At 52.6% G+C, this 20,947-nt stretch overlaps 1 protein-coding gene across 2 annotated transcripts in view; it reads left to right on the forward strand.

The window, feature by feature from the left end:
- Positions 1–20,947, forward strand: part of PKD1 (polycystin 1, transient receptor potential channel interacting) — a 99,319-nt gene that overhangs the window by 57,824 nt on the left and 20,548 nt on the right. Inside the window, exons 13-25 of one of the 2 annotated variants that reach the window (XM_075104632.1) lie at positions 331–506; positions 957–1,090; positions 1,646–5,268; positions 6,268–6,417; positions 8,641–8,784; positions 10,025–10,304; positions 11,831–12,047; positions 13,102–13,252; positions 14,245–14,397; positions 16,663–16,807; positions 17,666–18,268; positions 18,742–18,898; positions 20,301–20,553. In XM_075104632.1, the coding sequence (XP_074960733.1) occupies positions 331–506; positions 957–1,090; positions 1,646–5,268; positions 6,268–6,417; positions 8,641–8,784; positions 10,025–10,304; positions 11,831–12,047; positions 13,102–13,252; positions 14,245–14,397; positions 16,663–16,807; positions 17,666–18,268; positions 18,742–18,898; positions 20,301–20,553 (6,186 nt within the window). The remainder of the gene's footprint in view (positions 1–330; positions 507–956; positions 1,091–1,645; positions 5,269–6,267; positions 6,418–8,640; positions 8,785–10,024; positions 10,305–11,830; positions 12,048–13,101; positions 13,253–14,244; positions 14,398–16,662; positions 16,808–17,665; positions 18,269–18,741; positions 18,899–20,300; positions 20,554–20,947) is intronic. The other variant, XM_075104633.1, reaches the window with a different exon arrangement.

Raw genomic sequence — 20,947 nt, forward strand, 5'->3', positions numbered from 1 at the left:
ACCGGCAAGTTTGGAGCCAGAGGAGTCTCAGGATGAGAGGCTGTTCTCCTTGTCCTCTTGCTGTAGAACCAGTCCTTCCTTGGACTGACTTTAGTGGTGGAGATGTGGTTCCAGCAAGAGGTGGCTTTGCCGGCTAGGTGACCTTCCAGTCTGTGCTGCTTTCAGTGCCCACTGAGGCTATTGCCCCTGCCTCCCTGTCCACTACTCTTCTCTGACCTAACCTTCTCACCTGCCTGGGGGACCTCTTCAGACAGCGAAGCCCCGCTCTCAGGAGAGGGTGGCACGGCAAGGAGATCCCAGATGCATTCTTTGTCCCACTGTCCTTCCCAGCTCACCGCCTCCAACCACGTCAGTAACTTTACGGTCAATTACAACGTCACGGTGGAGATGATGAATAAGATGAAGAACCTGACTGTGTTGGGTGTCCTGCCGGTCCTCCCTCAGAACAGCACCGTGGAGCTTACAGCAAGAGTTCGGGTTGATTCAGCTGTGGATGCTATGTTCCTGTGAGTCCTTCGCAAGTTTCCTGAACTTAGGAACATACTGTGCATAGTTTACCAGCCTTGCCTGCACTATTTCTCTTCCCAGGGCCAGCTGATGTCAAACAGCCCATTTCTCAGCTGCTGTCTAGTTAATTTGAAATCCCTGCAAGTGAGGTTCTGTCACACTGGCTGGGACCTGTAGTTCAGGCTGAAATACTCTTCCTTTAAAGGATTGCAACGTTGCTTTGATATTGGATTCCTCCTCTTCTTACCAGTGCTATACTCCTCTCACAGCAATGATTCTGCAGCATTGGGCACAGCTACTGCTTTGATAGTTGGCGTTGTATTTCCTACAGCCTTTCTGAAAACCCCAGCCCTGAGCCTGAAAGACAGCCCTAGACCGGGCCAGGGTTCCTCTGGGCTTTCTATGATTGTCCTGTAGTGCAGTGTAACATGGTTTGCATGTTTCTCCAGGTGGGATTTTGGAGATGGCGCCCAGGAGACATACCTCTTCCGACCTCCCTACAACAAGTCTTTCCTCGTTCCTGATCCCAGTGTCCATGAGGTTGTAATTGAGCACAATGTTTCACACGTCTATCAAGACCCAGGTAGGCTCAGGACGGTTCTCTGGGGAAGAAGGGGCTCAGCTATTTTTGTTGTGTGAGGGTTACAAGGCACCTTCCAATAAAACAAAGGCTTGAAAGTCATTACCTCGTTCCTGAGCAAACAGCCAGAGTGGCTGGGAGCTTCCAGCAATTGCCATCCTCTGCAACTGTAGAAGTTTGTCCACGCTGTTAGAAGCAGGTCCACCACACACAGGCCCCTCTCTGGGCAGTCCCAGCAGGTAGATGAGCGGCAGGGGAGCTGCCGATGGGAAGGGGGGTGGGGAGCTCTGCTGCCGGCAGCGGGAAGGGGCTCTGTTTTGTGAGCGAACAGAAAGAAAATACTTTCTCTGTATCTGTCGGACTGGCTTCTTTCTTGGTGTTTGGTCGTCATGTGCATGGCCTGGTTGTAATTCCTGCCTGGCCTGGGCCGGAGGAGGGAAGCCCAGGGTGTGTGCACTGCGGTCCCCTGCCACGCTCCCCACACTGCTGCAGGACTGAGGAAGCTGTTTCACGAGCATGTTCTCACAACCGGTCTTTTTCTGCTCTCTTCCTGTGCAGGCGAATATGCCCTGGTGGTTCTCGTGTCAAACCAGTTTGAGAACCTCACCCACTTGACCCCAGTTCACATCCATAGTTATCTGATTGATGTGAAGATGGAAGCAGAGGAGGAAGTATTGGTTGTAGGCCATCCAGTCACCTTCAGAGCCAATCCACTGCCGTCTCCTTACGGCGTCGTGTACACCTGGGACTTCGGGGACGGGTCCTCACCGTTCACCGAGAGCCAGTCTGCAGTGACGTACAGCTACTCCAGAAGAGGGGTATACAACATCACCGTGACAGCAAACAACACCATCAGCAGCGTGGAGACAGTTGAGTGCTACCAAGTGTTTGAAGAGATAACTGGGCTCCGTGTTTCCGCAGATGAGGCAGCAGAGCTGGGAGCGTCTGTGACCCTTAATGCTTCAGTGCAGACGGGGGACAGTATCACGTGGATATTTGATATGGGGGACGGGACGGTGCTGAGGAGTCAGGTGCCAGTGGTAGAACATGTGTACATAAAGGACATCAACTGCACGGTGAACGTGACAGCTGTGAATCCTGTGAACTCTGTCTCCCAGACTGTCCCTGTTCGGATATTTGTCCTGGAAGTACTCAAAATAGAGCCTACCTCTTGCATCCCGGAGCACCCAGATGTGCGGCTCACTGCATATGTGACAGGGAATCCTGATGAATACATCTTTGACTGGACTTTTGGAGACGGCTCATCCAATGTCACAATCAGTGGGGACCCTGTGGTGGTGCACAACTTCACCCGAAGTGGGACATTCCCCCTCTCCCTGACTCTCTCAAGCAGGTTTAACAAGGCTCACTATTTCACCAGCGTCTGTGTGGAGCCAGAGATAGTCAACGTCACCCTTCTCCCTTCCAAACAGTTTGTGAGGCTCGGTGAAGAGAGCAGCTTCCAGGTCAGCGCCATGCCGCTCTACCAGTACCGCTACCGCTGGGATTTCGGGAACAATGAGTCCACTAGATCGAGTGGGACTGAAGTGACCTACACCTACAAGAACACAGGGGTCTTCCTGGTCACGGTGACCGTCTCCAACAATGTCTCTTTCAACAACGACACAGCATTTGTGGAAGTCCAGGAACCAGTTGGGGTAGCAAAGATTGAATATAACGGGACAAGTGTTCTGGAGCTGAACCAGATCTATCTGTTCTCCGCCAGCATGAACGGAACCAAAGTGAGGTACTGTTGGGACTTTGGAGATGGCACTACGCAGCCTGGCCAAATCGCTACCCACTCCTACAACAACACCGGCCATTACACTATTACTCTGACGGGCCAGAACGATGTGAGCATTAATGAGACCGTCATTGACGTCACAGTGAAACGTCGGCTCCATGGGCTGACCATCAATGCCAGCAGGACCGTGGTGCCATTAAATGGTTCGGTGAGTTTTGTAGCCACGCTTGTAGCTGGCAGTGCCACCCGCTACTCGTGGATCCTCTGTGACCGGTGCACTCCTATCCAAGGCTCCTCCACAATTTCCTACACTTTCCGGTCCGTGGGCACATTCAATGTCATCGTGACAGCAGAGAACAAGATCAGCTCGTTGCAGGACAGCATCTACATCTACGTCCTGGAGCAGATTGAAGGCCTGCAGGTGGTTAGCAGTGACCTGGTGGAGGATCTCTATTTCCCAACGAACAAAACACTCCATTTGCAGGCTGTGGTAAGGGAGGGAACAAACATCTCTTACAGCTGGGTGGCCCAAAGAGATGGCATTGCTGTGCAGACCTTCACTGGGAAAACCTTCTCCTTGAGCGTCCTAGAAGCTGGAAACTACACTGTCTATCTGAAAGCCACTAATATGCTGGGATGCGCAACTGCTAACAGGACACTGGAGTTCATTGAAAGCATTGGTCTTTTAAAGCCTTATGCCTTCCCCAACCCAGTTGCAATTAATGCTTCTGTTAACATAAGTACCACCATAACCAGTGGCACTGGCATCACGTATGTTTGGTACCTAGAGGATGGCTTCTCTCCTCTTACCTCTGAACCCTTTATTATACACTCCTTCCAAAGCCCTGGAGTAATAGAGGTTGTCATTGGAGCAGAAAACAAGCTGGATTCAACCAACGCAACAATTTATATCTGTGTAGAGGAGGTCATAGAGGGCCTGAGTATAGGGACCGCAGAGCTGGACTGTAGGTATGTCTCATCAGGCTCCACGGTGGTCTTCGAGGGAGAGCTGCAGAAGGGGACTGAAGTGACATGGTTTTGGGAGGTGCCAAATGGCACGTTGACGGGCCAGTCCGTGGCAGTCATGTTCCCCACAGCAGGGTTGTATACAGTCTACCTGAATGCATCGAATGACATCAGCTGGGCTCTGGCCAGCAGGAATATCTCAGTGCTGGACAGGATTCAAGGACTGGAAGTTCTTGCCAGCAAGAAGGTGGTGGAGCCAGGGGAACAGGTCACGTTTGTGATCAGGATGTTGTCGGGTACCTCTGTGAGTTACTTGGTGAGCATAAGCGGGGACTACTCTGTGGTGCTCAACGGGTCCAAGTACACGCACGAGTTCACCAAGAGCGGTGATTATTTGGTGACCGTCACAGTGCAGAACCAAATCAGCATTGCGCACGCCCAGGTGCTCATCTCTGTGCTGGAGGCCATCCGCGATGTCAGGCTCCTGAACTGCTGTGAGGAAGGCATGCCCACGGGCACGGAGAAGAGCTTCAGTGCCCAGGTGGGAAGTGGCTCGCGTGTGTCATTCTCCTGGCAGTTCTCCCTGTGGAAAGAGCAAGGTCGATCCGTGGTCACTGTGGCAGGAGAGAGTGTTTCCTACACGCCAGAAGCTGCAGGGCTGCTCGAGATTCACCTCAATGCCTTCAATGACTTGGGAGGTGTCAATATCACCAGAACCATCCAGGTCCAAGACCCGATAGTCCAAGTCTCCCTCGCTGCCTCCAATGCCTTTGTCAACAGGACGGCACTGTTTGAAGCAGCAGTGGTGCCCAGCAGCAGGAGTGTTGAGTTCCTGTGGACCTTTGGGGATGGCTCTTCCACTCAAATGACCAGGGTTGCAGTTGCCAACTATTCTTACCTGAGCCCTGGGGATTACCTGGTGGAGGTGAATGCCACCAATCTCATCAGCTTCTTCATAGCCCACCTCACTGTCACTGTCAAAGTCCTGGAGTGTGAGGAGCCAGAGGTGGAGTTAGCCTTGCCCCCACAAGTAGTCATGAAGCGGTCCCAGAGGAACTACCTAGAGGCACAGATTGACCTCCGAGGATGCATCAAGTACCAGACAGAGCACCTATGGGAGATCTACCGAGCACCCAGCTGCATGAACTTGGATGACTCCAGCAGGATCCGCCTGCCAAACGTTGATGTGAACAGGCCCCAGTTAGTCATACCGAAGCTTGCCCTGGAGGTTGGGAACTATTGCTTCATCTTTATTGTCTCCTTTGGAGATACCCCGCTGTCCAAAAGCATCTTTGCCAATGTAACTGTGATACCAAGTAAGCTGGTCCCAATCATTGATGGGGGATCGTACCGGGTATGGTCCAACACTCAGGACTTAATCTTGGATGGAGAAAAATCCTATGACCCGAACTTGGATGACGGTGAACAGACTCCGTTGTTATACGATTGGTCTTGTACGTTCTCCTCCAAGGTAAGAGCAGCTTTGCACAGCCAGAGAGGGTGATCGTTTGGGAGCTCCAACTGCACGTCAGCTCCACTACAAGCACATGTCTGGGTTGGAATGGTGTTGAGGGGAGCTTTTGTGAGCATCTTTAACAAAGCCGCTCTGGAAGGAGGGTTGCAAAGGTTTCCCAATCCCCAGCTCAGGGTGACGGTACAAATATCGCTGCGGAGAGTTGTGCAGCGCAGCCTGCTGCATCCCGCTGCTGCGCAGCGTCCCCGGGCCGGGCGGGGGTGTCGGCGCTGGGAGCTGGGGCATTCGCATTGCTGCTGCCTTTGTACTTGGCCTCTGGTTCACCGTTTCAGCGTCGCTGCTTCCATTATGGAGCTGCTGACCGCAGGCCGGGGGGCCGAGGGCTCTGGTCCCTCTCCCGTTAATGGTTAAATGTCTCCAATTTCAGCAGGGGCCAAAGTTAGACTTTGGAGGAGTCAAGTGACCCGAGGTCACGGTCACGGTGGTCACTAGCAGGTCACTGTCCTCACACACTGAAATGGTCTGACCCTACAGCGATAGAAGGGCAAGGGAGGACTGCCCCTCAGATTCTTTGGATCAGGAGCGTTTTTTGATTGAATGTGGGATTGTTTTGCATGTAAAAAGTCATTGTTTTCTATCTTTACCTCAGAATAGAAAGATGCGGAGTGTGCGTGGATTAGACTTTTGAGTTCGATGTGAACTTTTTTGTGTTGTTTGGCAATGTCTGTAAGCTATTTAATGAAGAATTAATTGCTATAAAATAAGAATATGAAGTCAGATGAAATGCAGGAGTATTCCAAGTACTGCTTACTAACCTGAAGAATAGGATAATGTGCTTTATGGCCACACACCACCCCGTTTCTCCCACCCCAGCGGTGGCATTGCACAGTAAGATCTGTAACAGTGACTTTGTGTGGACCTGAATGTTTTGGCTGTGGACTAACCCGATGTGCACCCGTACCAAGGAGGGTTTGAAAGTTCTTTTCTCCTTGAAAGCAGAGCTCGGCTGCAGGGTGCTCTCTGAATTTCAGTGCCAAGGAAGGAATTGTCACAATTTCCAAAGCTGTATTAGAAGCAGATGTGGAGTATACGTTCGACCTCACCGTCAGGAAGGAGGGTATGAGTCCCGAGGCAACAAATCAAACCGTACGTACCCCAGACAACTGCCACTTTCTGTTCTTGTGTGCCTGTTGCTGGACACAGCCGAGCTGGAAGTCTCCAGCCCTTTTTCTAGGGAAGTTTCTAGAGGAGAGCGCTGCTGGCTCAGGACGGTGCCCAGCCAGGGGAGACTCCCCAGGCTGCGTCCCCTGGCCCGGTCCAAGAGCCGGTGCCAGTTCAGCTGGGGGTGTGGAGGTACCACTGCCTAACTGCACCACCCAGCAAGGGAAAGCAGGGGAAGCAGATTTTAGGGCATCACTGGGGCTCCATAACTGGTCCTGTCCAGGTCATTGACAGGAAGAGACACTGGTATTACCATGACATATTCATCTTACACTGCTTCAGCGGTGCTTTTTGCTTGTCCTGCCAAGTCCTTTTAGTTTCTTCCTTCCTTTAGACCTTGCGTTAGTTGCTCTCTGTGCAGGGGCTGCGTTAGTGACCCAGCCCTGGACGGTACTGGCCACCGTTCCTGCACTGGGAGTCTGCGACCGCAGATCTGCCGTAGGACAGCAGAGGGGCCCGTGGTCAGTAGCTCTTCCACCACTGTGTGCAGTCCCAGGCCCTTCACGTGTCACAGCACCGGGCTCTTCCCTGACTTCTGCCCAGAGAGAGCTTCCTAAGACCTGGGACTTCATTTTACTGTCGACAGTTCCGCTCTTTTCTGTTTCCGAATTTTTTTAAGGGAGGATTTTTTTTAAGTGCATGTTGTTTATGTCAAACTAAGCCTAACGCTGAATGCATCTGCACTCGGACAGCAGTTATGGTTTATGTCAGAACCATTCATCGCGGTGCGTTTGGCAATTAGGGATATAGTTAGTCTGAAAGTGGAAACTCTTACCGCCTGGGTTTTAAACCAAAGCTGGAGGATAAAAAGAAAAAAAATTAAATTGATAGTCTTTCAAGGACATTCCGTACTATCTGGTTTCCATGCATGAGCACAAAACAATGATTCCAGTGTTGCAGGAAATTTGCAAATACTGTAGGAATAAGTGAAGCTTCAATGCGCTCGGGCTCAGTGCTGTGGAATATTTATGCTTTTTTAAAAGTCTGCCATATTAAACAATGTCTTCATTACTGTCTGTCTTTGAATTCAGAATCTTAATTATGCCAGGGCAGAGGGCTTTGTAGAATGCTGGACAGCCCTGTTTCCTAGGGGATTAAAGGAATTTAGACAAAGTACAGGGGTCAGAGCTCAATAGCCGTTGTGTCTGAGCCACTGGTGCCTCTAAAGCTCTCCTCTCCCCGAGCGCTTTGCCAGGGAGGTGTGGCAGATGTCTTGAGATGGGCCGCTTAGATCCAAGCTAAAAGCCTGGAACAACATGCCGCTCTGGAAAAGGTGGTTCTCTCAGGCTGCAGAGCGAAATGCATTTGATGCACAGCAGGGGCTGGGTTTTCTGGCTATTTCTGTCGTCGTTCCTGTCTCTCGGGGACATAGGTAGTGCCAGAAATGACGATGGTTCTGCACAGGCAGTGCACGCGAGAGCCTGAGCGATCAGGACCTGAAACGTGGCACGTGGACTGTAAACGCTTCCCATTTAGCGTTCTTCCAAGCTGAGGACAGGGACCCACTCCTGTGTCCATGGCAGATCTGCTGTGACCCCACCGGGTCAGGCGCTCCACAGCTGCAGAGGCAGGGCCAAGAGTCTGGCCCACAGAAAACAGAGGAGAGCTGCAGTTGCTTCCCGAGGCAGGTGCTCACCAGATGTTTGGTCTGTGCCGTAATGGAGGCCTTCCTCCTCCCAGTTAGACTGCTCCTCTTTTCCAACCTCTAACACGGATCCCATTTTGGTAGGGTTAAGAGCTGTTCCGAGGCGGCCAGTACAGCAAAGTGCTTCAGTTAGTGTCATCCCCACCTGAGAGCACAAGCAGGACTTGCTGGGAATTCAGCACCGGGCACCAGAGGGACGTTCTGAAAGGGATTTCTGTTGTTAAAAAGTGTAAATCATGTAAATCCAGAATTACCTGGATTGGCCCGGGTTGGTATTGGGCGGCTCTTGAAAACCAGTGACTTGCCCTGGTCAGTGTAAGAAAAGTGATGTAGCTTAAGCCTGACCTGAAATCCTTTGGAAATCCCTTTCTGCTCTTTCCTTAGCGCTGGGCCTGTGCAGAGCGATTCCTCCCTTGCAGAACCAGGTGCTGGGGTGTCTACTTCCCTGTTCGATACCTGTATTTTTGCCTCAGATCTTCTGACGGCGCCTCTTCCTTTCCTAGGTATTCATCAAGAGGGGGGGAGTCCCTATCGTGTCCCTGGAGTGCGTTTCCTGCAAGGCTCAGTCTGTCTACGAAGTCAGCAAGAGCTCCTACGTCTACCTGGAGGGGACCTGCCAGAACTGTCACAACGACTCCAAGCTCGGGGTAAGGTCGTTAGCAACGCTGCTCTTTGCTTCCCCTTTGCTGGACTTCAGGGAGAAGGGGAGAGTCAGAGGGGACGGGGTGGAAAGAGCTGTGTGAGAAATAAAGTCCTGCCGTAGAGACAAGGAGGGGGAACAGTCTCTGACCATAAATGCAGTGGCAGGCTGGGTCTGGCTGAGGGGAGGATGAAGGCTGGCTGATACTCTTCATCACAGTCCCTGGAGCTGGCTGCAGGACTGCCTTGCAGGGTCAGAAGTGGAAAACAGGCCCGGCACGGAGGTTGCTTGGTGTGACACGGGGCTCCCGCGTGCCGTGCCGTGCCGTGTCTCGGCAGCGTGGAGGAGCCTAGGAGGGCCTGCGAAGCAGGCTCCCCGTGCCCTGTAACCGCTGGCCCCCCTGTGAGGTGTCAAGAGCTTTCCTTTGCCCTGGGCTGTGCCTGCAGGACACATGGCCTGTCAGTCCTCCATCAGTGTCTCAGCCTACCCAGGGGCAAGTCCTTGCTGGGTCATTTTCAAGCCAAGCCCTTGAGTGACCAGCTCTTTTCACACAAAAGCCCCCTTTTTTTTCCCTGGAAGAGGTCTGTAAAGTGTTTTCTTCTCCCTGCTGATCAGCATTTTGCGCATTATTCTGGTGGCTCAAGCAGAGGTTGTTCAGTCTCTTCTGATCACCCGAGTCCCTCGCGCCCTCCTCTGATTACAGATTGCCCTACGCAGCATCTCTGCAACCCGTTGAATGGAGCAGAAGTGGAAGTCCTGTTGCGAGAGCTAGTCTGCGTTGCTGCCAGCAAGCCCAACATGCACTTGCATGGCATTTTCTGGCTGGCTGTCTCACTGTTGCTCTTGCTATCGCAATTGTATGTTTGTGCTATTAACAGTAACCATCCAGGACACGTTCAGCTTGAAGCGTATAAAACATGGTATCCCGTGGAGACTCCACCAGTGCTTAATTTATTTCCTGTGTTTTGTATTCTGTATTATGAAATATTCTGTCGGAGGGTGATGTAATCCCAGAGACTAAAGTAGATCTCACGGTGGAAATATTCCCACCAGACATTTTGGAAAGGTTCCAGTTCTTGTTGCTGTAGCACACAAGACTAAAGCTGAATTATCAACTGCAAATTTGGCAGACGCTCCCACTAGAAATCTGTTACTTTTTATAAGAGGCTTAATCTGAAAACATTTTAAGGACATAACTTTGGATTTAAACAAAACCTCTCCTGTCTTTCCCCTCTTCGTCTCTGTAGAGATGGGCAGCACACAGCTTCAAAAACAAGTCTCTCATCCTGGACAAAAAAACTACCTCCACTGGCGACACGGGAATGAACCTGGTCTTGAGGCAAGGGGCGCTGAAGGACGGGGAGGGGTATACTTTTACCCTTCACATCACAGACCTCACAACAGGGGAGGAAGGATTCGCCTCCATCGATCTGCTCCCCAACCAGCCGCCCGTTGGAGGATCCTGCAGGCTGTCTCCCAAAGGGCCCCTCAGGGCGCTGATGGCAAAGGTGCACTTTGAGTGTGCAGGTGAGAGCTTACGGACACCGCTGGGCACCTGCCAGCCCTCTCTGCTCCCCGTGGGCAAAGGTTTCTCAGGTCCAGTGTGTTACCAGCTGCCCTTCCTCCCACTGAGGAGGTGTTCTGTCCCCCGAGCTCCTACCCCAGGATGCTGTTGGCCAGGGCTGTGGTCAGAAATGGATCTTTCCATTTGTGATCCCCAAAGCTTGGACTATGAGCAGTTTTGTGTGCCCAAATTATGGAGCTCTAAAACTCATGGTAGCAGGCAGGCACTTTTTTTAGTCCTAATTCATGTAGCTGAATGGTGATATCGAGGCCAGGGCAGTACTTGCAGAAGAAACTGGTATTTCAGTGCGGGAAAAAGAAGATAGGTGCCCAAAACTGAGTCACACGTATGTGGGAAGAGACAAAAGACAAAGCACTGGGGTCTTCTCTGCCATGTGGGCTGGATGTTCCCATTGGCAGTTACCTTCTCAACCAGCTGCAAAGGCAGCAGCAACGAATCTAGCTTTGGAAAAGTGGCCTGGCTGACGTCCTGTAGCCTTGGGCCAAGGAATAAGTACCTCTGAAAACCATATTTCCCCAAATGATTAGTGTTAGAGATTAATGCTGTCTGTGCACAAATGCTGGGAAGCCGTGCTGCGGAGGAGCTGATGAATTCTGGTTCGGGGAGGGCTGGTCACCAAAGCCCAGCTTAAGCTGGGGGAGAAGCAGAAGTGTATTTGGCATGATACGGTTGTAACTTTGTTAAGTTTTGAACTACCCAGAATAATTATGAAATCAGTACCTCTTTGGAGTGATGGGAATTTTAGCTCTTAGTGATTGTTTTCAAGCTGAAGTGAAACACACAGGATACAGACCCACTGGTCGACGTCCAGTGGAGCAAGCCCTGGCAGAGCCAGCACCTTTGCTGGTGCTCACTGGCAAGTATGCAGTGAATTCCCTAACTGCCCGACTCCCACGGGACTCCCCATAATACCCGGGAGCTCCAAGGAAACCTTTGTGCAAGTTTTATCCTAGACTCAGTCGATCCTGAGATGCTGAACTGCTTGAGGGCTGTACGGAGCCTCTGTCTTACATCAGGCTTTGCAGGGCTTGTGTAGAAGCTGTGGCCTTGGGTCAGTGCTGTTCCCAGCAGTGTTATTCCCATTTTTATTTTGCTGATGAACTCTTCACAAATCCCTTTACATGTTACAGGACCCAAATACCAAGGCAGAAACCCCTAAGCATCAGAAAAATTCTGAGAGGGTCAGAGTTTTACATTGCAGGCCCTGGAGATGTCCCTCCAGCCCAGTGGAGTCCTTAAGCCGTCCCTTAATGGTGGGGACAACCTGTCCCTCTGCCAGAGCAGGGTGACCCCATGCTGGGGACAGCAGCAGGGGGAGACGCCATGCTGAAGGGCTGACCGGGGTGGGACACAGCAGGGGAGGAAAGCAGTGCCAGCTCTGACGGACGGGCTGGGCTTTGGGACGGTGGCTGTAGCCCCCGCCGTGCCCTTGCCCCCGTCAGACCCCCTGTTCGGGTTTGTTTTGCAGGCTGGCGAGACACGGAGGACGCGGAGGGCCCGCTGGTGTACATCCTCCTGGCGTCCCGCCACAGGGCCGGGCACTTCCACGAGTTCTGCGTGTACAAGGGCAGCCGTGCCGAGCACAGCGCCTTCCTGCCCCCGGGCTTTCACGAGAGTGGCTTCATGGTGTCCGTGTCAGTCCTTGTTCAGGACCAGCTGGGAGCGACCGTGGTGGCCATTAACCGGTAAGACCCACTGCGCGCAGGCTGGGCTTACGTGGCAGCACCAGTGTCCAGCCTAGGCTCCTGAATCACAGTCTTATGGCTTACCCACTGGTTCTCTGTCCTGAAGGGCTTGGCAGATCCTGGGTGAAACGTTTGCCTCCTGGAAGAGGCTGTTGGCAGGGAGGCGAGGGGAGGCTCAGAAGTGCAATACAGAGGATTCCAGTCTTTGTGAATCATTGCTCAAGGGAGAGACTTTCGTATAAGTTACTGCTTTCCTGACCACCTCCTTAATTCCCCGGTGACACCTTGCTTTGAAGGCACGATGCCGCTTTCTCGGAAGATCTCTGTGCTCTGCCACCTTCTCTGCATCAGGAGCCCTCAAAGGAGACTTGGCAGCAGCAAGCCCTGGTGCTGTGGGTGGCCTTGTGTCCCGCTGCTCAGAGCCAAGGGAGGCCTCACGTAGCCAATGTGGCGAGCACGTACATTTGAATGGGGTGGAAGGGGTTGCAACTCAAGTCTCAGCAGGGCCAGTGCTATGAAAGCCCAGTTATCCTGTCTGCAAACGCCCCTTGGTTTCCAGCGTGCTCCATGGCCACAGGTCTTTGGGCAGCATCCTGAGCTGGTCTATGCTGCCTGTCCGAGCTATGTGACTGCTCCTTCTTGGGGCTGATCTGAAACTCCCTGCGCTGTTCATGTGGTCCCGGCCTCCCAGGCTGGAGCGCATGGTCCTGCAGTGCCTGCAGAGGAGGATCTGTGTCCCAGCTGTTCCGCAGACCCCAGGGAACGATGCCAAAAGCAGTGCAGCTCCTCCCAGCAGGCAGACCCTGTTTGCATCCTCCATCTGCAGCTTTGCAGAGCTGGACCAGTGAGGAACCAGGCTTCAGGTCCCTGATGTTCCTACATACAGCTTGTGCAAACTGGGCACCAGGGCAGGCGTCAGCAGTGCTGTCTGTGTTTTTTAACCACCTGCTTCCCCCTTCATCTTCCTTCCCAGCTAAGGGGCAGATTCTGGCCCCTTTCCCCCAGCCCCATTTGATAGTTTGCACTTAACCCAAATGCCTCTTTCCCTTGGCAGCTCCATGGAGATTGGTTTACCCGAGGGGTTCCCCAGCCTCTCCCACTGGCTCTACAATCAAACTGACACCGTGCTCCAGGGCTTAGTGAAACAAGGGGACCCTCAGCAGGTCATTGAGTACTCTCTGGCCCTCATCACCATCCTAAATGAGGTAAAGCAGTGCACTCTGCCCAAGAGGGGCCCCCAAAAGGCTTTGCAATCACCAGTAATGGTCTTTGGCCAGATTTTGTACAGCAGTGTAGGGAAATGACTAAAGCTGCAGTTTTTCATGTAGATCAGTGCACATGCATGCTGGGAGCTGGGCTGGAGCTATTTTCACACATCAGAAACTGTAACAAGCTCCAGACACACAATGACCAGGGAAAGCAGAGGGGCTGCAAATTAAAACAGGGGCCCTAGAGAAAGCAGTGGCCTGCGTGTCTCCCATGCAGCCTTTTTTGCCCTCATATGCAGATAGTTTTTCCTCTTTACTGCCAAACTGAGGTCTAAACACTGAATTTAGAAACAGAAATCTTAGCCCAAATTCCCCTACCTCCTTCATGCTTCCCCTGAGCCATCCACCCCACTCCAACTCAGCAGGGCTGGGAACTCCCTGTAGCTGCTCAGGTGCTGCTCTGGGTGCTAAGGGGACCTCCTTGTGCTGACTGCTGAGCTGGTGCAGCTAGAAGGATCTTCTGGCCACCTACAAGGCTCTTAATCCACAGTGCAGGAGCATCACCCTCCTGGCAGCATTCCCTTTCACACCTACCTAAAGTAGGGCCCAGTCCCTCCATGTGCATCTCTACAGGCAGGGCAGGAATTTTGGTCTCTATTCATGCTTTCCTGCCCAATTAGAGCCTGCTGCATGCCTGGAAGCCAGGCAGGGGTGATCCCCCTGAGCACAGGCACTGTGCTTAGCTGGCTAAGGACTGCACACTGGTGTACTACTTAGCCATCAAGTGCAAGGCTGTTAAGGTAATTGCTCGGAGAGCACAAGTGACATTGAGGAAGTTCTACTGAAAAACCAGCTCATTAGATCACCCTCTGGGGAGGAGCGCAGGCAGGGAGATACACAGTGGAGGCAAGCGGTGGCTTCAGCACAGCTCCTCATCCTCTGAAACCCCCTGACACTTTTCCTCACTGTACCTGCTTTCCTCCCCCCAGTACGAGCGGTCCATGCTTCTGGAACCTGAGACTGGGAACGAATTTGAACTCCGGACCTGGACTCGCAACAATATCACAGAAACCCTGAACTCGCTGAACGTGAACACGGTTGATGATATCCAGCAGATCTCAGCTGCCTTGGCGCAGTGCACGGTACGCTCCCCATCACCACCTCCAGCCTCCTGCTCTTCCAGGTGCAGCTGAGATGCTCGCCAGTTCTCGTTCCGCTTCCCTGTTTCTCTCTCCCACGCACACACCCCACACAGGGAGGACGGGTATGACTTGCTGACATCATTAGGGTTTCTGTGGTGATGTCCTAAGTGTTGTCAGCTCTGCCCCTCGCCGTGCCGCCACCTAGCAGGCGTGGATAAGGTGATGTGTTCGTGAGCTGGAGGACAGCATCTAAGAACTCTGTGTTTCTTCTCTGGTTCTGGCCCTGGCGTGGCAGCTTGCTAGCAAGTAGGTTCCTTCACTTGCAGGTGGAGACTGTAGGAGAGGCCTTGGCAGACTGGAGAGGCACTGGAATAAACTGGTGGGGGAGTTGCAGGATCTCCGAGGACAGGCTGGACTCCCATCAGGAGTAACACAAGTAGAGCCGGACCTGCCTTGAGGCAGGGGCCAGCGCCAAGGACTGGCGTTCCTTCCAGCCCTATTTCTACCATACAAGATGAGAAGCAGTTGCTGCCTGGAAGCATCGTGTTCCCCAGCCAGCTTGCAGTTTCAGCTCCCCGGTGCTAGGGCTGCTGCCTGGTTGAGTGAGGAGTGGCTTTGTGTGTTTTGTCAGATGGGCAAAGGGAAGAGAGCCCAGTTATATAATGTGCTTGGGGTTTGGTGGTCAGCCAGGCGGCTCTGGCATGCTCTTCCTCCCCGCCCTCCCAAATCCTTGCTTTCAGGACTGGAGTCGGGTACCCTGGCCTCGGCTGCGCATCGTCTCCCCAGGTCAGCAACCTCGCTCAGTAGGAAGAGGCTGCCATTGAAATGACGGACAGACTACTGCATCCCACCCACAGAGTCCCTATTCTGCTGCTCCTTTCTCTGATTCAGAGTCTGTAAACCTTAAAAATCACTTCTTCCTGTTCATCTTTGTTCAGGGATTTGGGGTTCAGCACATCCCGTTCTGATGCCAGATCGGTTTGTTTCTCTCTCCCGTGTGCTCCTGCCTTGTGACTTGATCTCGCTGTGGATGCTTAAGTCTAGAAATAGAATCTTTGTTCCATGGGAAAAGCTGACGTTCCAGGATTAGTTGGTGCTTGGGATTGGAATGAAAACCTTAAAAAACCCAGTAATCTAGAATTTCCCAAGAGGTTGAGACTAGCACGGAGTTCACACGTTTCCCTTCCTGTAGAAGTGTCAATCAGTGCTGATACTTTTTTTTTTATTTCACCTACAGGGGAGAGGAAAAATCAGAATTAATTTCTCCTGGAGGGATAAGAAAGAATCTCAGTCATCTTAGTCGGTCCTCCTTCCTAAGCAGTAGCTCCTTGGGTGGTTCCTCCCCATAACTCTTTGTCTTCCCCACCTCCTTGATACCTGACTCTGCCTTGTGGACCCCAGTATGTCCTCGCTTCTCGTAGCTTACAGATAACAGCAGAACAGGGGGAATTCTAGACATGCAGATGCTGTTTTGATTCTTCAACAAAACATACGGTGAATCACGTCTGAATCCTATAATGATTACAAGAAAAAAAGATGAATAAGAGCTAGGAACGGGATTGTGGTAACAGCTTCCATGTGTTTGTTGCCTCAGTCCCTCCCATCCAGCCCTCGAGAGTGCCGGGAGCTCCAGGCCATGGCTAGAACATTCTGTTTCTTGGACACATCTGGGAGCAGAGGGAGGGACATCCATCATGCCTGAGTGGCAGGATCCCTCCCACAGCTTGCAGGAGTATTTGGACACTGAAATGGATTCAGTTAGGGCTAGCTCTTGCTTCCATGGAAGATAGCGGCATGGATGGGAGGAATCCTATCCAGCTCCTTCTGGTGGATTTCTGTGGAAATAGTGTGTGGCCCCAGAGGGGTGCTCAGGAGATGCAGCAGCAGGAGACGTGCTTGGTCCTTACAAGTGAGCTCCAGGGAATGTGAATATGCTACCTTTTATTGCTCTTTGAACCCTAATGCATCCTCCATCAGGCTCCCGGCATGCCTGCCTGTACGCGGGCAGATTGTGATGTGAGGGGAGGCGGATGGAAGAGTCTTGGAGACACCAGCGACTTCTTGGCATCTCTCAGTGTGAGCAGAGCAGCCCTGCAGTCACCTCCCTGGGGCTGCAGAGAGCAGGGGTGACTTTCACCGTGGAAACGGTGTTTGATCTAATGTGCTCAGGTCTTTGCAGGACTGAGGCAGCTGAACTTGCCTACAGCTGCCTTCGTCGTTCCCTGGGGGTGTTCCTACTGAATCAAACTGTGTTTCCCGTTGCAGGTGGTGAGCAAGGAGCTGGTTTGCAAGTCATGCCTGACAAGGACCTTGAACAAGCTGGAGACCATGATGACCATTCTGCAAGGGGAAACGACCCAGGGCACCGTGACACCGACTGGTATCGCCGACAACATCCTCAACATCACAGGTCAGTTCTGTTCCTGCAGGAACGGGTGACGTTTGACCGGGCGCCGCTGGGGGCATGGGTCTCCCCGTGCAAGGTGCTGGGCAGAAGCGGGCTGGGGGAAGCTTTGCAGGCTTTCTCCTGTACCGTTAGGGGTTTGGCTCATGCCTTTTCAAGCTATTAGGGAGATTGCGTCTAACATTTGGAGTGTGGCATCCCAGTACTTTCTGCTCCCTGCACTTTTCCCAGGGCTGTCCTGGCTTTGGCAGCTGTCTCTGAGTGCATTTAAATATGACAGTTGTTAATAAACTCACTAATACTTCAGGGAATTGTCTTTTTAGTAAACAGTGAGTAACAGCTATGGCTTCCAGATGCGTGCCTTCCTGGCTGCAATCTGAGGAGGCCGCCAAACCTCACTGGGGCACCCATGGACACTGTGCGGAAATCCCCACCTGGTTACCCTGGGAGGAGGCAGAGGCACCTTCTCTGCACCACTTGTGTATTTCTGAGTGTTCTGCACTTTATAGAGCAAAAACTTAGTAACATATGTTTGCTTTATCCATTCTTTCCCTGTTTCCCAGTCTGCCATTCTAATCACTTCACAGGAGGAAATTAAAGCCTGTTGTGATTAAGTATTCACCACCGAGCTCTAGATTAGCCGAGAGCCTGCAGGAATTGCTGACAGCTCTATTTTTAGCTATGGGCTACTGAACACTTCCCAGTGCGGAAGGTCATGTGCACAGTGTAGAGTTACGGTGAGAAGACAATAAGGAAAGACTTGTCGGATTGTTTTGGGAAGGTGTCAGATGTTTTCTAGACTGTAGCAGTTGTCTAGACTACTCACTGCTTCCTCTGTTTGCACCTTTATTTCTCTCCTGGCAGGTGACCTAATTCACCTTGTCAATACGGTTTCACAAGAATCCAAGCCCCAGGAACTGCTTGCTGATTCCCACAATTTGCTGCTAGCTCCCAAAGCCTACAACCTGTCTTCCAGCCTGATGCGCATCCTCATGAAGTCTCGAGTGCTGAATGAAGAGCCCCTTGAGCTGGTGGGAGGGGAAATTAAGGCGACAGGCAAGCGGTCTGATCCCTTTAACTTGCTTTGCTACGAAAACACACCGAACTGCCAGTTCTCCATCCCCCAGGCATTCAACACCACCCTTTCCAACCTGACGGATGTCATTCAAGTCATGTTCCAAGTGGACTCCAATCCTTTCCCTTTTGGTTACATCAGCAACTACACTGTGTCCACAAAGGTGGCCTCCATGGAGTTTCAGACACACAACGGGGTGCAGATCCCCATTGGGAGCCTGGACTCAGAGAAAGCCATCACCGTAATGGTGTCAAACAACACAGATGCCGACAATCTCTCTGCTGGCACTGAAGTCATTGAGGCAAGAACATCTGTGAACCTAATTGTGACTATGGAGAGCAACAACAGAGAAGCAGGGCTGCACTTCCAGCTCACTTACAGAGTCCTGAACGGTAACGCAACCCTTTATGCTCTTCGCTATTTCTTCCCGTGGGAGCGGAGGGCTGGGTGTTGCAGCCAAGCAGAGCTGTGTCAGAAGGTAACCGGTGTGGGAGGGGATGTCAGGTATGGCTAGCAAGTTCCACACTGCCTGGTCGAGGTTCCGGCGGTCACGGGCATTATCCAGTCTGCAGTATAACCCTTGCTTGTGGATTCTGGCACTGAGAAGCCTTTTGCTTTTCCCAGCCCTTCTGTGGGGCCACAGTAGCACAGGAGGGAGTGCGTCAGGTACAATGGCATCCAGAGTCTCTTGCTCAGGGATCCTCTGAACTGCAGACTGAGAGTGTGATCTGGAAAAGCATCTCTCCCAACTTTCTGTGTTCTTGATACTCCTCCCCGAACATCCACTGCTGGCAGCAGGCTTGTGGTTGAGCTCTCCCTGGTGTTTACAAAGTACTTTCTGTTTTCCCTCCCCCTCCCCACGCAGATCACTACATTGCAGGCGAGCCTGAGCCGTTCATCATGGCTTATCTCCATCACGAACCAGAGCCCAACGAGCACAACTGCAGTGCCTCTAAGAAAATTGGCCTGGATGCCCTGGCTGGAAGTGACCACAAGCTCTACACCTTCTTCACCTCACCCAGGTAGGAGAAGCCTCCCTTGTAATCCCGGTCACCCCTAGGCTGTCCCATGGATGCACGAGAGGGATGCTCAGGGCCTTGCCATGGCTAATGCCAGGCTGCTTTTCGGGGCCGGTGCTGTTGCAGTAGGCGCAGTGCTCCTCCGTCCTTGGAGGAGACAGCTCTCCTGGGCAGGCAGCTGCAGGCTGCCATTCCCACACCCCACACTGCCACCTCTTCTACCCCAGCACTCCCTCCTTCCCAGACGCCTGCTGCTGCTGGTGGTGCAAGAGCAGCTCAGTGCTCTGTGATTTGCCTTTCTGATGCGGGTGAGGGAGGGTTCCCCTTTTCAGAGCTGTAAATCATGTTCCCTGTGAGTACCACAACCCTCATGGTGATGAGTCTCCCCTCGCTGCCCTTTCCTCTGCTCCCTTGCCTGATACCTGCGTTAGTCCGTTTGTTGCTTGTCCAGACTTCCATCCTCTGTGCCCTAGTGATCCCAGAGCTGCCCATCTGTACCAGGACTCTTTCCCCAGGGGACTCAACACTGACCTTTGCAGATTCAGGGCTTGCTCCATGCAGCTCATGAAACCATTTCCCGGAGCAAAGCACCGCACGTTAGCCTAGTTCCTGAACTGCAGTGCAACCTTCACAAAAGCACTTCTATCCTCAGAGCTCATCTTCCCAACGTCTGACTGGAGGAGAACGCAGGTTCCTCGTGGGCTCCCATCCACCCTGCTTGCCTCCTGCTTGGAGCGTGCCGGGGCTCATTCAGCACTGCCATTGTGCTGTTGGGTTTTGCAGCAAAGCTCTCTTCTTTTTATCAGAGAGGTCATTCTTGTAACCTCAGTTGTTGACTTGCTGCCTTGCCCGGGAGCGTGCGCATTCATGCCTTGTGTTATTTATGAGCCATTCCTAGGCATTATCTGAGAAGAAAAGATAGGCAGCTTGGGAATAGGTGGGGCGAGAGCGGAGCCACTGTTGTGTAAGTTGACACAGCTTCCATGGCTATTGGTAACGAGATGCTCGAAGAGGGATTAATCGTCCTAATGAGCAAATCTGCTCGCAGCCAAGAATCACAGAGTTGCTATGGAAGTGTCGTGGGGGTCAGTGGGACGCAGGGAAGGGTGGGTGGGAGAGCTGTGCTGGGCTGCCAGCACAGAGAAAAGGACGTGCAACATAGTGCTCCAGGTGCTGAAATAACACGAAGATAAAGAATTAAAGTGGTCTGTAGAACACCAGAGTTTCTGCACAGCCAAAGGCTGGTGTAAATTACACCACCTTCACCGGGCTTTCCCTCCTCATAGTGTGCTTACCTGTCCCTGCAGCAGGGTGCTTTCCGTGGGCACACATCCATCAGAACAGGGTTTGTGTCCCTTCAGCAGGTGGGTTAATAATGTCTCCTTGCTGTCTTTCCCTTCTCCAGAACGGATGACACCATCCAGAAATACTACTTCAACATCACAAACCATTTCAGCTGGTCCCCGGTGGAGGTGACTCTGGGGCTGTACACCTCCCTCTGCCAGTACTTCAGCGAGCAGGAGAAACGGTGGAAGACAGAAGGCATCATCCCACTGGAAGAGACCAGGCCGGACCAAGCTGTGTGCTTAACCCAGCACCTCACCGCCTTTGGGGCCAGTCTGTTTGTCCCCCCAAACTCTGTCCAGTTCATCTTTCCTGTGAGTAAAACACAGCAGAGACCGTGCAGCGTTGCCACACACTGAGCAGATTGTTGTCACCTAGAGGAAAGCCTCGGGCTCCCGTCGGCTTCACGTTCAGGCTGGGTCCTGGCTGACCAGTGCCCAGCTGGCAGACCAGCACAAGTACCTGAGAGCCTTTGGGAGCTGCAGATGGGCACAGCTCACAGAGGGGCTGTGTCCTGTGATCATGAATCCTGGCTGCTGCTGCTAAAAACGGACCTCTGCAGATGGCTTTATTCTCTATTCTGGACACCTCGCAGTGCGTTCACCTCTTAGTGAGATGCCAAATGCTCCTCCCAGCTGTCACCCAGCACTGTTTTATCCCAGCGAGCTGCACCTGCCAGCTGCTCCCTGCCTCCCAGGGGCGTTCTGG

Source organism: Phalacrocorax aristotelis, chromosome 10 (assembly GCF_949628215.1).
Source record: "Phalacrocorax aristotelis chromosome 10, bGulAri2.1, whole genome shotgun sequence".
In the NCBI taxonomy this organism is placed as follows: Eukaryota; Metazoa; Chordata; class Aves; order Suliformes; family Phalacrocoracidae; genus Phalacrocorax; species Phalacrocorax aristotelis.